Here is a 16,229-nt window from a genome sequence, read left to right on the forward strand (position 1 = left end):
CGTTCGGCCGCGGAGGCAGTTAAGTTATTATCTGTGTATTGTAAAGATTTCATTACAATGTAAATGTAATAGATACTTATTATAATAACCAGGTAATATAGAAACTTGTCGAAGTTACGAGCTTCCATATTTACTATTATAATATACAGATTATGTAAACATATAGTATATAATTATACTTTCATTTAATAATAATTTAATGTAATTAGTATATAAGTAATTTTTGTTATGCCCTGCTGGCTCATAAATAAATGTACTTAAAATGATTTCAACATCTATTCTACTTATAAAGAGCAATATTGACAACTATTGACTATTGAGTCTACTGGAATAAGTACCTATGTCCGTTTTATTATAGTTTATGACAAGCTACTTGTTTCAGACAATAAGCGTAGAGAAATACGCCCTGATAGGCGCAGCGGCCCAGCTTGGCGGCGTGGTCCGGATGACCATTTCCTTGACTGTTATAATAATTGAGACCACTGGTCAGATATCCAACGCTCTGCCGATTATCACTACGCTGATCGTCGCTAAATGGATAGGGGATTTCTTCAATGAGGTATCTAATAATATACTAAAGTGCAATAAAGTATGTTAACTTAATTTACATTGCGGCGGAACGGGATAATAATAACGCACACACTCATCATAGCTCCACACTAGGGAAACCCTGTCTCGCGGGTGCATGGACACACTCATAGGCAACCACAAATGAAATAAATGTAGGCCATACAAATATTTCTCCCGACCCGGAAATCGAACCTGGGACCCCTGCGTGGCAGTCATGCCAGGTATGGTACCCGTTCGGTCACGGAGGCAGTTAAATGAATGGAAGCGTCAATTTCGCCTGTCGCTAGAATACTTGAGCATTCCAGCGACCGACGACCGCGCCTTGAGGTTGTAGTATTTCGTCGACGTTTGACGTCACACTGCGCCTGCCTTCGCACCATTTCCCGCAGATTCGCCAAGAGTCGCCGTTAGCAGCTGCGGAATTTTTGCAAATGCGCGAGCATTCTCGAGGATGCATAATTCCTCGAAAGACGCGCGACGTGATTTTTGGCTCGTATCTAGTTTGTACTTTACACAATTGACCATAAAGTTCATTACGCTATATACAATATACAAAAATTCGCCATTCCGTTCCGGCGCAATATAAATTGAGCCTTATAGTCGCAGGTCTGCTCTGAAATAGTGAGGGTAAAACGGGTCATTGGCTACACTCCCGGACACATAATTCGAGTCACCTTGCATTTTTAATAGCAGTAGAGTTCCTTGTGAAAGAGTTCGTCAAGGATAGTACTGCCACCTTATCTATTTCTACCGCCAAGCAGCAATGTGAGCGTTACTGCGTTCCGGTCTTGAAGGGTAAGAGTTCTTATGAAATTACAGGCATATGGGACTTGTTAACTTATGCCTCAGGTTGACGGGCGTAGTAGCAGTGCACTTCAGATCTTAACGATTTAAAACTCTAAATGGTACTAAAATTACTATGGACAGGCGTGTTGCTTACCATCAGGCGCATGACTTGTTCGTCCCGTCACTTATGATAAAAAATCAAAAGGCTTCATCGAAGTTTGATTGATAAAAAGTAACGATACTTCGGTGACGAAAAGGCGTAAAAGCCAATTTTTTCAATTTATTATTAATGTTCTAGCTCTTTCCATCTGTTTGGTCGTAGAAATATTTTTCGTCAAAAAATTAAGTCTTCACGCAAAAATAGGTATAAAATTTAAAAAGGTTATATGCTTTATAGCTTCATTATAATCATTTATAAAGAAATGTTTTTCACTTGCCCTTGCAAACTTTGTAGTTTGGCTCTTACACCTTTTCATCCCTAAAGTATCGCATTGCATATACTTAGTATTTTTTTTTAATACAGCGGTTTTCTTGTAAAATTTCGAGGTAAATTTGTGTTTTTTTCTATCGTGAAAATTTTGTAGTACCTAATCGTGTTTTCACACCACATACTAATCAGTGTATATCCTCAATTTTACTATATATTTTTTCCAAAGTGATTGGTTAAACACATTCACTGTTATGCGGAATCGCGGTTGTATCAACTCTTAAGAATAAAAATGCAAGGTGGCGATAAGAGTATATGTATTCATTTCGTTGCAAACGTGCTTAAAACATGTGCCCTATGTTCCTCAGGGTATCTACGATACATACATACAACTAGCAGCCGTACCCATCTTACCTTGGGAGCCACCACCCTTAACTCACAACATTTACGCCTCCGAAGTAATGTCGCACCCAGTGTTCACATTGCGTACAGTTGAGAACGTCGGCCATATTGTGGAGATATTAAAAGTTACCACGTATAATGGATTCCCGATTGTCGACCCGCCGGCTACTGATGATGTAAGTATTAAGTGAGGTTTACCATTCCGAAATTTGTTTAGGCAGTTCTGACAGACATTTTCAAGAAAATCCGGACTTTTTAGTAACAAAATAAAGTCAAAATTGTCTCTCGCGCGGCAGCAGAGATGGGTAAGCGCTTGGGTTACGTAATTTTTGTCGTATATCGAGTTTTATTCAAATTTAACCATATTATTATGCAAGGAGGTAAAACCGCGCGACGGGACAAGTATCTTTTGTTTTCTTTTTTTGTTATTATTTTTAATATTTATTATAGTTGCTAATGATAAAAACGTGTTATTATCCAGCGCAGTAAGTGAGAGTCGGCAAAAAATTTATATTTTTTACTTTTTATTCTGAAAATTTTTAAAATCTAGACATAATAAATCTGGACAAAATCCGGATAAAACGTGAAAAAGTCGGACATGTCCGGACGGATGTACACAGTACAGTAGCCAAATAAAAAGGGTATGCAATGAATATTTATGTATTATACTTAATATAAAAATTACCTGATATTATTATATGACTACCGCACACACCTTCTTGCATATTTGTGTATTTTTAAATTATTATTTGTGTATTATTGTAATTCTTCGATGTTTTGGCTGAATTTTTAGGCCGAAGTAACAACGTACAAACGCCTCAGAGGTCTCATACTTCGCTCGCAGTTAATAGTTCTATTACAAAAGAAATTGTACAACGAGAACGCGAACACGACGTGGTCGAACATCAAAGTCGATATGAACATGTTCAGAGAAGGTTATCCACGATACCCCTCTATCGATCAGGTAAGTTCGATTATTTCGGCTTGCAAATAGTGAATTTTCACACCTTATCCAAGTGAAGTTGAAGCAAGTCTGGAAGAGAAGTTGAAGCAACCAAGTCCCATACACACATTAGGATAACGTCTTAAGTTTTTAAGCCACTGGAATTGCGAAGAAATATATCTTAAGGCGCCGCGTAAACTTGCGTGTCTTGCTATAAGCAAATATTCTATCTTGATATAATTGCGGTTGCTGCAACCGGCGCCTGTGTCAATTTCATATTAGTTGTATGGAAATAGAATGTTCGCTTCTAGTTGCCGGCTGCCGACACAAGACACACGTTTGCGCGGCGCCTAAATGTTTTAAGGAATAAGAGTGTCGTCAGGATGGCTGGACCAAACGAGATATACAAATCAAACTGGGCGCAATATTTACTACCTATTTGCTACTTTTGCGTTAATGAATATATTAGAGAAATTAAGTGGCCAGCCATTCTGACGTCGGGATGGCTGTGTGAAACTTCGTGGAAAAGATCCTTAGATTAAAAGTACCGAATGATTACTGTAACAGGCGACACAGTGTACCCCTCTTAGCGACTGTGCCCTCACTGACGCAACTGTACCGATACTCGCCCATTCCCCGCGCGACCACACTCCTCAACTCCGTACTCGCATAGCACCGCCGCAGTGTGATCTGTTTGTGACATAGTTAGCGAGATTGTTGACCGAATGGAAGAGAGTGTTGGAGAGAAATCAAGATTAGATATTGATTAGTCATAAACTTTTAACCGACTTCAAAAAAGGAGGAGGTTCTCAATTCGACTGCATTTTTTTAGGATGTATGTTACGCGATAATCTAAGAACCGATTTTGATAATTCTTTTTTTATTGGAAAGAGGGTGCCTCAGTATTAGTCCCATTTAAATTTCAAGGAAATATTCCACCTCAACGGGTGGCAAATTAGGGGATGAATCCGGTTTCGCGCAATTTCAATAACACTTGGCAAATAGGTGTAATTCCACGAACATTTGGCGTTTTTTTTTTAATAAAAAAAATTGTATCAAATATTGTTGTTTTCTTTGTCAATGCTGTAACGCTATTTTTTATTTCATATCGTAACTTAGATTAGACTTTTTTACTGATTAAATCTCGTACATTATGGTATACTGAAGTTTATGCCGCGTAGCGCAGTTTGCAGTACACGCGAATTTATTTTCGTCCACAGCTCCAGATTTTAGATTGGGAGAAAACGTGCATGATAGACCTGCGTCCATTCATGAACCCCTCGCCATACACGCTGCCCCACCGCGCCTCGCTACCGCGGCTATTTCGGCTGTTCCGCGCGCTTGGTCTGCGGCACCTGCCTATAGTCAATGACGTTAATGAGGTAGGAGATTGTGTGTTGCTCAGTTTTTTCCTCAGTTTTTACGGCTGTTAAAGGTACTTTTCATCGGCGAGGCGCGGCGTGACCAGACAAGGCGAGAAGGAGATTGAAATTTGTATGGCAAAATTCTAGCGCATCTTTATGATCTTAGATTGACGAGGTTGGGCGAGGCGAGAATTGAAATATTGAACCTTTATCTAAGATTATGATGCTGATATGATAAACAAGAATAAGCCTAATAAGTTCCAGTTACTGAGCAACTCCTTACTCACTAGAACAAAAAACCTAATTTAACCAGGCATATATTGCCCAGTCTTGAGTTCTCAATATATCGATTCTTTAGAATGCTGATAATTAGGAATGACAATTGTCTATATTTTAAAACTTTTTATGACAAAGCATACTGGGTAACGATTATCTACATAAAGAACTTGAATGTTTGTCAACCAATTCAAATTATATCTCTATGATTTTTTACAGGTCGTAGGCATGGTAACAAGAAAAGATATCGCAAGATACAGGGTGTGGAGACATCGCGGCCACATGGGCATGGAGGAGTTGTTACTCTCTAGTGAAATTTAAATGCTGTAATTCAATTTTAATTATTAAATGTTGTAGGTATATGTGCGGAGATGTTTAGCTGTTATTTAATTTGTTGATAATTTATGAATCACCAACGCTAAAGGAAAAGTAATGAAAGAATGTTGTTGTACGGACAATAGCGCATCAGACTACACGTTTTTGTTCGAAAATCGCCTCGAGTGCAACGGAACAAAATACGTCAATGTGTAGCTTGATGTGCTGTTGACTGTACATTATTTCTTTTAGTTGACTTGATTATGAAGAAATATTATGACCAAAGAATCTCTGTGCTGAAATAATATTATTATGTAGTCAACCAATTATAGAAGAGGGCACTTCATTATTCATCATTCATTTAATTCAGCGCATCATGATATAACAAATCAAATCAAATCAAAATCTTTATTTCAGACAAGATATCCATAAAGTGTTAGCAGCTAAACAATATGTAATTTCATGAATTATCACGCATATCACGAAATGCCCAAATCTATAATTTTATAGTAATCAATTTAAATATAATATAATATGAAATATTCTATGAAAGTTAATTAATTTTTTCATTGGTTTATGTACAGTCAGCACATAAAGTACTTATTCTTTATCATATACAATAAGGTTGGTTAAATGAATTTGTTTCTTAGATAATTTTGGAGAGTTTGAGCTGTTCACGTAGTTGTTTTAACACTGACTGTACTATACCAGATGTGTGATAGTAACTTAAGTAATTTTTTTTTGAAATTTGCCTTACATTTCTAGATATATTCATCTAATAGATATTGGAAACTTTTTGTAGTTATTCAGGGTTATTTTTAAAATACTAACAACCATGCAGAAGTATATGTCTAACATCGTAAACAACAACTTTTGTTCCATGACTTTTTACAGAACATAATAAATTTACCAAAAATAAACTTTTGAAGTTTTTGTAGTACTATCTGACACTTATTAGGTCTATTTGGTAGTAAGTTCAAATGTGCAAGTGTATATCGCGACAAGTCCCCGTCCTACACAGAGTCATTACCGTTTAGAGCTATCTATTTCAATATATTAGTTTATGTATGATGGTAAAACCTAAAGAATTACTAAAAGTCACGGAACAAAAGTTGTTGTTTATGATGTTTGTAATATAGTTTTGCGGCGAGGTTGTCACTACTTTACAAATAACCCTGGTTATTTGTAAAGTAGCGAGTACATAGCGAGATCTAGAAAATAGTTTTTTTAAACACAAGACTTTGTAAAATGTAGTTTTAATGTACATGTATCAACATCTAAATTATGAAACTTAGGACAAAGTAATAAAATATTTGTATCATTATGAAGTATTTTATTTTGGACACAAATTTATTAAGCTATACAATGTATTACTACATATTAAAGTCAACACAAAATTAACATAATTCAAACATAAAGCTAAAATCTTAACAAATGCCTACACATTGGAGTGACTTAAAATTTAATAATCCTAAAAATACGGAATCTTCTCGATATAATTCTCTTTGTATAAGTAACTAAAGATATAAAACTCTATTGACCAAATAGCAGCTTTACTGCAATCCTGGTGTTTAGAGTTTGAGTCCCTATTTCAATGAATGCTCTTCATTTGGAAAGTCTTGTCCCCAGCAGAGCCATTTTACGTAATTATATGGAATGACTTGAAATCTTCATTGAATTCTTTTCAGTTATTTACAAAAAGCTCCCAGCCGATACCAGCCCACAAATTAATAAACAAAACAACTGGTAGTATCACTAATAGTAATAGCAAGTAGTTAACGAACTCGTCCATCATGTTTTGGATTACTTTCTTGAGAACATCAAGATTTCCGCCAATAATAAACATAACCTCAATGTTCACTGCTTGTCAAATTCCATAGATAATGTAGACGTGACCACAGATTATTAATTTATTTTAGTCGTTTTATGGTACGTGCAAGTCTGTCTATGGACAGGACGCCGAGTCTAAGAAAACAAAAATGTAAGAAAAAGATAAGAAAGTTATTGTAATTTTAAAATTAACTATATGATAACAATAATAAAAATTACATATATATCAAATTACATTAGGTTACATTAAAAAACATATTAACTTGTATTAAAAAATTATAGTACTTACCTACTATTATGTGATATCAATTAGTATAGTAATGCTATTCTAAACTAAGTCAAAAATATCTTTCACTACTAAGAATTCATAAGTCGTAGGTGTTATATAGGCAAGTTATAGCTTGATAGGTATCCTGAAAGTACTTAGGTTTGTCATCCCTTGTGATGCCATAGTCGGGCTCCAATGCAGGCAGGACTAAACAATCACCTCTATTAGAACAAAGGCTTAAATTTGAACAAACACTGTAGTTCATATCAAGTTTCTTTGTATGAGAGACAAACTTTGATACTTGTGGCGTATGAAACTTGTTTCTGGAGTTGCTCGCCATTCGTTTTGCTCTTTCAACGTCGCTTTTGATTGTCGACAGCATTTTTAAATTGTCTGGCTCTTTAAAGAATTGTGTTAAATCCTAGAAAAAGACGAAGTTAACGTTATATTGTCCTACATTAGGACCAAAAAAGAAAGGGTTACTATGTACGCAACATCCACGTTACTTTTTTACTGTCAGCAAACGTGAGCATATCAAGTAGGTACAATTGGTTTTGAAAAAATTATGCATGCATAATTTGCCCTTTGATTGACGAATTTTAGTAAATTTCCAATTTGAACCAAAATTCGAATAAAAATAATCATATAACTCACCTCTTTAACTTCGTCGTACTTGGAGAACAGCCATAGATAAGTGCACATAATGCAGAACAAGTACGTCTGACTGTTACTAAAACGACGCATGAATCTTAGAATTGGCAGAATATTTTCTCTCTAGAAAGGAATTGTAAAAATTAATAACGTAGGTTAGTATTGTTAAGGAATAGTGTCGAAGTATAAGGATTAGCCCAACAAAAATAAAAACTGGTAAGGGGCTGCCACGTGCCATCTTTTAGAACGAAGTTTATAAGCATTTAATAAAGAACTAATCTCATAAAAGAAACTCCAATTCAGCACGCCTTCGCATTTTGCTGATGTATCACCTACATTTTGTAAGCACGCACACCACGCAATCCTCAAACCCTCAACAGCATATCATCGATGCTTTAGCAAACAGGGGATATTGTTTCCGGTCGCAATAACATTTTTACGCGCCTAGTAGCACAGATTAAGCGGTACCTACTGGATTGGCCCAATACTTCATTCGCATCATGCGTCTTTTAAGCTGGTCGAGTATTACTTATTTGACAGTAATTGTTTCGGACGGAGAACGAGAATAGACCCCCTGGTCCGTGTGGCTACACAAGTGTGCCGCTGATACTGAAGCGTGCTGACCTCATATACGTTTAGTATGAATACAGCGCTAACAATGGAGTTCAACCATTAAAAAGTATTTTGTGTAAAATACAAGAAATTACTTACGGAATATATCTTAGGTCCAGTAATACGATATCGAGTCAGATTTACCAATACGGCTGCAGCCGATTTCAACACTTCAATGCTGGAGATAGATCTATTTGCGGTGGACATGTAGATGTAAACACGACGAACAATGGACGGTGCATTGCTGGTGTACATCATTGGGAATACTTCTGTCAATAATTCTGTAAAGATGCAATGTCGATTACTTTTAACCGACTTCAAAAAAAGAGGAGTTGTCAATTCATAAATTTGTGAACCGATTTTGATTCTTTTTTTGTTCGCAACTTTGAGCATACCTCAATAGAGGTCTTATTTAAATTTGAAGAAAATATTCCACCTGTAAGGCTGGCAAACTAGGATATGAATCCGGTTTCGCTTACTTTCTGGTAACCGATTTCAATAAAATATGGCAAATAAGTATAATTCCAATAATAATAATAATAATTCCACGAACTTTTCAGGTCGATTTTTTTAGCAGGTAGTCTGTACTGAGAATATACGAAAATCCCCTGCGTAGAACACCGGTCACTATATATAGAAAAATTTCCATATTTTTGTTAACTCACCAAGAGACCGGAAAGCTTTGATAACAGTAAAAATATCAGAGAAATTCCGAAGAACCTCCATGGCTTCCTCGTTGCGCTCCTTCAAACTCTCCTGCGTCGACTTGAGTGCCCCTTCGCGCCACCTGCGTCTTATCTCTGTCACTCGTCTATCAGTAATCACAACACTGCGAATTTTGTGACCGCGATAATAAGCCTACAAATTGACAATAATTACATGAGACGCAAGAAAATAAAAAAAAACATTGTCGATTTTTCCTTCAATAAAATACGACATACCTGAATAACAGAAGCAGCATTATGTCGTTTTTGTTCTTGTCTTAGTTTCTCTATCTCCTGCCTTTTGCATTGAATATAGCGTCGAACCAAATACCCTCTGATAGCGGCTTGCAACTGTATTATTATCCTTCTCTTTTGTACAAATTCACAACGAATCAATCGTGTCACTAGTTTACTTCTCCATATTCTCTGTATATACAAAACTTGCTCGCGATATTTAAGATACCACGATTGTTTTACATATCGTCTGAAATTCTTCTGAATACAAATGGCCGCTCTTTCTCTACGTTCTTTCGTCTGTTGCCTTTCTTTATTTAATCTAAACGCAGCCTGTATTGCTATGACAGCGGATCGAATTGCAAGATAACGCTTTCTTTCTATGTATGATCTGACGAGAGACTGCAACTTTATTATTGCCAATCTCAGTTGGACGTACTTTACTCTTTGGGCTTTGCTTAATTTATACACATGATAATGCATTTGTATAGTTAAAGCTGCATTTTTCAAAGAAAGAAACCGTTTACGTTGCAGAAACATTCGGAATATGGATTGTACCGTAACAGCACTTTTCTTCAGTTCCAAGAATTGATGGCGACAATAATTTCGCTTTTGTATTGATCTGTACCATGACTGTATTTTTTTAACAGCATTTTCTCGTCGTATCTCACGAGTCAGCACATTCGCTCTGAAACGTCTTTGAGTGAATAAGACTGCCTTTCTAAGTTGCCGATATTCATCTCTAATTCTTTTAGTTTCTTCAACGGATCTAAACCAAGTTTGGATAAATATGGCAGCACTTCTCATCCTCATAAATTTAGCCCGTTGCGTTTCTCCCTCTTTGTAAGCTCTGTAACCCCTCTGAATAGTTATAGTAGCATTAAGAACCTTTTGATATTTAGACTTCTCTTTCAACATAAGTTTTTGCGCTCTGAACCTTCTTTGAATACTAATAGCAGCTTTATATACGGTTAAGAATGATTTCCTCTCTTTTCTCATCGCAAGTAATGCCCTATATCTCTGCTGTAATCTTATTATAGACTTTTTCAATGTCTGGTAATTTTCCCTTTGAATTTTGCCTGTCACGTAAGCCCTATAAAATGTCTGAATGGTTGTTGACGCTTTTGATATCAAAATGTACTTCTGTCTCTCTTTTCTCATTAGACGTTGTGCTCTGTACCTAGTTTGAATAGTAATTATTGCAGCACGCAACTTCGCGTAGGTTTGTCTTTGTCGCTGCATTGCAAGTAACGCTCTAAATCTCTGCTGTATTGTAATTACGGAATTCCGCAGTGCTTGATATTCCGCTCTTTCAGCTCTCATAACAAGTATGCTTCTATACTTCCGCTGTACAATAATAGCGGTTTTCTTCAGTTCATAGTACTTTTGTTTCATTATTTTCATTTCTCTATTTAGTCTATAAAATTTCTGTATTGTCTGAGCGGCAGACCGAATCTTTTGGTATTCATCATGTTGTTTTTTAGTTACCAGGTGTGACCTGAAATGTCTCTGAATGGTTACAGTGGCGGTTTTTAGTTGAATGAATTGATTTCTAACAATTTTCATCTCTACGTACGACCTATAATATCTCTGAATACACACTGTGGCAGTTCTAATTTTGATGTATTCTTGTTGTTGTTGTCTCCCTATGATGTAAGCTCTATACACCCTCTGTATTGTCACGCAAGCCTGTTTAGATTGAAGATATTCTTGTTTGAATTGTTTCGCAATTTTACAGTTTCGAAACCAATTTTGAATAATTATGGATGCTTCTTTCATTTTCATAAAACGTTGCTTTTCTTGTTTACCTAACAAGTAGGCTCTATACGCTTTCTGAATCACTATAGACGCTGATTTAAATTTTAAGTAATGAGTCTTTTCATGCCTCATTTTCATTTGTGCTCTAAATCTTCTCTGCACTGTTAAGGTTGCGGATCTTAATTTTTGATAACTTTCTGAAGCAAGTCTCATCATATTTAGCGCCCTATATCTTCTCTGTAGTACCAAAGCTGCTTTTTTTAAATTCAAGAAAGCTGACTTTTCTTGACGCATCAGTAACAAGTTTCTGTAACGTGTTTGCACAACAATAGCTGCAAATCGTATTTGTAAATACATTTTTCTTTGAGCTCTTCCAATTCTATACGCCCGCAAATGTTGTTGGATCAGAACAGCAGAATTCCTTTGCTTAATGTAGGCTTCTCGCAAACGCTTCATTTCTAAATACGATCTTGTGCGTCTTTGTAGACTAACGACAGCATGTTTAAGATTCAAGAAGTTCTGTTCTTCTCTCTTCATTTGAAGGTAAGCTTTGATGCGTTGCTGCAATTTTATAATTAACAGTTTTTGTCTGAGAAATTCCCGTCGGCACTGACGTCCTCTATAACGCGATTGTAAAGTAAGAGTGTGCTTCTTTAACTCTGTATATTTCTTTTGCTGTTCCCTCATCTTTAACAAAGCCTTATAGTGTTCTTCAATAACTTTTACAGATTCTTTCAGTTTCATGAATGACTTTCGCTGTTTCATCATTTTGTAATAGGACTGTAGTACAATAACGCTATTTAGTTTTTTTGAGAACGTCTGCATTTCTGCTTTCATTAGCAACTTAGCCCTGTATATTCTTTGAACGTACACTACTGATTTTCGAAGTTGCAGATACCATTTTCTAACCAGGACGCAACGAGTGATACTCTGAAGTAGAACAATTTTCTGCACCTTTGCTTTGTACTGTTTTACACACAACCAACGTCTGATGTGGCTCTGTATAATAGTGACAGATTTCTGTTTTAATTCTTCTCTTTGCAATCTCAGCATCTGTAACTGATCCTTGGCGGCTTTCTTTAGTTTTACTGATCGACACCATTCCTCTATTTTTAGCACAGAAGTCTTCCACTTTCGGAATCGCGTTCGATTGATCCACATTCTGCAGTATTTCTGGACTATTATCGTCGCTGTGACAATTTGCTTCATTTGCCATTCGACCAAACGATTGTATTGAATTCGACGCCACCAACACTGGATCACACTTGCAGCATTGTTCAATTTCTGTTTTATCATTTCTTCCTCCTTCCGTTTTCCTACAATTATTTCATATTTTTTCCTCCACCACGTTTGAATGAGCGTAGCAGCTTTCACAAACAGTGGAGCTCGGAATACATGGATTAATTGCCATAATAGTGATAGGGTCTTTTCTCGATGACCATCCGCTATATCTTGCGCTGATATATCTCCGTTGATCATAAAATTAGTTTCTTTCAAAGCGTTCATTGCAACTTGAATGTTGTGAATTTTTTGAAGTCTTGAAATTGGAGGTGTGCGCAATTGGTTCAGGAGGCCATTTTTCATTAGGATTATTTCCATGACTTTCGTCAAGCGAACGCCGTCTCTGATATCTAACGCAATATTATGGACTGCATATTTGTATTCGTCCAAATAAGATTGTTTGTGACTGACAACGTAGCCAAGCGGACGCAAATGTTTAGTAATGTCTCCTATACCCGAGATCAATTCTCTCGTGAAACGTATTATTATTTCTCTACTTTCTTTACAAATAGCATTTCTGCAGAAAAGACACGGATCGTGAGGTATTAATTTCCTCTGCTTAGCCTGGTCTAGAAAAAAAACGAGCATGAAAAATTTCTTCAGAGTAAACTTTTTAATGGCTTCCATGTAAGCTGGTAGCAGCATGTTTGGTACACCAGATTTTGAATTTTTGTTTTTGAGGAAAGGATTTTTAAACATTCTTTGTACAATAAATGTTGTCAATCCCTCGATATCACTATTAGACCTGAGAGGTAATACCAGTCCGTAAATGACTTCCAGTCCTATACGGAGCCACAGAGGGTTATAACAAAGAAGCAATTCCAATATAGTTTTCTGCAACCCAACATCCAAGTGAAGATTTTTGTCAGATCTGACGGCGATTAATTTCTTTTCTATCTGAGCAGTGAGTTTCTTGAAGACCACTACAATTTCTGGACTCATCAAAAGTGCCCTTGCAGCTCTCCGAAGACTCTCTAATCGATGGCTGTTGTGGTACGCATTAGACACTTGTTCTCTTGTTGGCGCTGCTGGCACGTCCTTATTTCTGTTTTCTAACCATGCCTTTCCTACGTCTACTTTCTGTTCTACGTTACTGTCTAGGTCTGCAGGAGGCGTCAATATACAATTTAGCCATTTCATAAAGTCCTTTTCCAACTTTTGAACTGCTTCTTCATCATAGAAATAAGTAGCCGAAAGGAATGGATCCACTGTGGTAGATTGAGAGTAAATATTTCCCAGTTGGTTCAAACTTACATTTTGGTTTACGCTCTTATTACCCTCAAGCGTAATAGATATTTTGCCACCCAGAGATGCCTTAGAATTAATGCTCCCTTTGGGTTTTAAGCATTTTTTAGGAACTGAAGTTGGGACCTTCCAAAGCTCTGGTTCAGCTCTAACGTCCTTTTTTGACCACGTTTGTCTACGACTAGTAGACAGAGAGGGTCTATCTGGTAGTTTATCAAATGTGCGGTTGATGGTAAATGTGGCCATTTGTTTATCAGTTTTATCGAAGACTTGAGTGTCTGAGTATTGTGTGCTCTCTTCAGGAATTGATTGCAGCGGTGGAGTAACTGAATGCGGAGGAGATTTGATATCAGGTTTGAGATCACTAGGCCAAGCACTGTTCTCAGAAGACTGGAAGTTAACTTTATCGTAAAGATCCTTGTAATGACTGTCTCTGAAAAGAGCCTGCCTGCATATCTTAGGTTGATCTTTCAGGAAGTAATGTGGTGGTCTATTTTCAAAACGCATCTGCTCAATTTCCATTGGAGTATTGGGAGAATCTTTAGTATAAGTATCTGAGTTAGGCCTGAAATTCAGATCATCAAAAATTTCAGCAGGTTCAACATTAACCTTTGGAAATATTTTTCTTTCTGTAGAAAATCTTTGAGGAACAAAAGATAATTCGCTAATACGTGAAAAGTCTGTATTTATTGAGAAATTTGGGCTATTAAGTTCCTTTGGAGATGAAGTGTTAGGAATTTTCTTGTTCTGTAAGACTGGTGTTTCTATGTACTGATTGTCTATTTGTGCATTGGTTTGATAATTTACAGTCGAATAAGTGTTTTGTTGAGCAGATGAAACGCAAATTATAGCATGTGTTTTATTTTCTTTATTTGTAGTCTTCATGTCCAGACTATCATCCAAATCACTCTCCGAATTAATGCTAAGAATGATCCTAGGTCCTTTATCTAACTTTTCGCTCTTCTCATTTAAAACTTTCAGAGGTGTAAAAGTTAGATTGTCAAATAAGTCTGTAGCAGAGTCATTGTTTATTTGTTTGTTATTAGGCTTCAGCACATTTTGAGGTATCGGTACAGGAAGTTGGTTCACAGAATTATATGATTTATCGTATGTGTTATAGAGAATGTTTTCAGTTTTAGTTTTTCTAATGTTTGAAAATACTTCAGATGTGTCAAAATTAAAGTCAATGCTGCTTGGTGAATCAAATGGACACTTAACATGTCCAGAGTTCATAGAGTAATCATTGAAATTTGCCACATTTTCTTTATTTGATGTTTTCAGAACATTATAATGAGTGGACTGAACAACATTAACAGTCTTTTTTATATTTGTAGTTTTGTATATTATTTCAGCTTTCTTTTTGCAAATGGCCACAGGGGACCTCTTAGCAGATTTCTTTTTAATTTTACCTGGCGATATTTTAAAGCTTTTGGATTGGTTTTTCCCCTTGACATTCTGTAATTAATAGTAAATGTGTGTTATGCTGAATATTACTTTACTGACAAAAAATCATTACCATTTATTTATGTATATAATACATGGTTACAATTGTAATATATTTGAAATATGGTATTATAACCACAGGCCTTTTCAAGAGTGAATAGGCATTATTTAGGTGTGCATGCTGCATTGTCAACCTAATCGTCACTTTCCATCAGGTGAGATGAAGGTCAAATAAGTAATTATTTTATCACAAGAAATAATAATATTTTCATGATTTTTACTTTACAAGAATCAAATGTTGAATTTTTCAATGCACATTAAATTAAAGTTTACCAGAGATATTTTATTTCAATTACATTACTTTTAATATCTATCAAATGTAAACTCTTTGAGATTATGCAATTCATAAATAATTCAAAATGTAAATGTTTCTTAAAATCACAATCTTACCATAGTTGACTTGAGCACGACAATGACATCAAACCGGCCACGTTTGTCATCAGTGAAGCGAATAGTCTCTCGAAGAGCAGTAGGCTGCATTGGAGTCCATGACATACTAAGGCTATAGCACATTTCTGGATCCAGAGTCAGCCATTCTCCCGGCAAATGTATTATTACACCAGGGGGCAGGGTTCGTCCCAACGTTATCTACAATATTTAGCTTGTGATTTAGATTTAAAATTTAATCCCCCAATGGCACTATTAATGTTATCCAAACTTTAGTATAAACTAGCGCTGCTGCCTCCATTTATATTATTATTCATATATTCATACATCTAGTTTGAAATATAAAAAAAATATCATAGGGAAGCCTTACAATTTATCTTACCCGTTGCAACTGCTTTGAAGGGTTGAAAATCTCCAAATCTCTCTCACAAGTGGTCCCAATTAAAACATTTTCGAAGACAACTTGAGGAGGTCTTGAAAACGGGGCCAATACCAGCCGAGGCGTTTCTTCTTTTGGCGACTCCTTTTTCACCACCTCCGTCCGACGAGCCCTACGTATGTGCTCCGGAGTATTTTCGATCTAAATGAGATAGTGTACACGAAAACTAAATGCGTATATATTCACGTATGCAAAATACAACAAAGATTAGTTAAAACTTACCTCAAAATACAT

At 36.2% G+C, this 16,229-nt stretch overlaps 2 protein-coding genes across 2 annotated transcripts in view; one reads left to right on the forward strand and one right to left on the reverse strand.

Moving 5' to 3' along the window:
* LOC113228657 (H(+)/Cl(-) exchange transporter 7) overlaps window positions 1-5,629 on the forward strand; it is a 24,615-nt gene extending 18,986 nt beyond the window's left edge. The window contains exons 9-13 of the mRNA XM_026462013.1: window positions 383-559; window positions 2,152-2,361; window positions 2,979-3,149; window positions 4,349-4,510; window positions 4,988-5,629. Coding sequence (XP_026317798.1) covers window positions 383-559; window positions 2,152-2,361; window positions 2,979-3,149; window positions 4,349-4,510; window positions 4,988-5,089 — 822 coding nt within the window. The 3' untranslated portion in view covers window positions 5,090-5,629. The remainder of the gene's footprint in view (window positions 1-382; window positions 560-2,151; window positions 2,362-2,978; window positions 3,150-4,348; window positions 4,511-4,987) is intronic.
* Window positions 5,630-6,527: 898 nt separating this feature from the next.
* On the reverse strand, window positions 6,528-16,229 carry LOC113228658 (protein abnormal spindle). The gene is made up of 8 exons (XM_026462014.1): window positions 16,218-16,229; window positions 15,939-16,136; window positions 15,560-15,757; window positions 9,386-15,121; window positions 9,110-9,302; window positions 8,544-8,725; window positions 7,836-7,955; window positions 6,528-7,602 (listed from the first exon to the last, which is right to left on the reverse strand). The coding sequence occupies exons 1-8, from the start codon at window positions 16,227-16,229 to the stop codon at window positions 7,279-7,281; spliced, it is 6,963 nt and encodes a 2,320-aa protein (XP_026317799.1). The 3' UTR covers window positions 6,528-7,278.

Source organism: Hyposmocoma kahamanoa, unplaced genomic scaffold (genome assembly GCF_003589595.1).
Source record: "Hyposmocoma kahamanoa isolate Upper Pololo Valley unplaced genomic scaffold, ASM358959v1 232, whole genome shotgun sequence".
NCBI lineage: Eukaryota > Metazoa > Arthropoda > Insecta > Lepidoptera > Cosmopterigidae > Hyposmocoma > Hyposmocoma kahamanoa.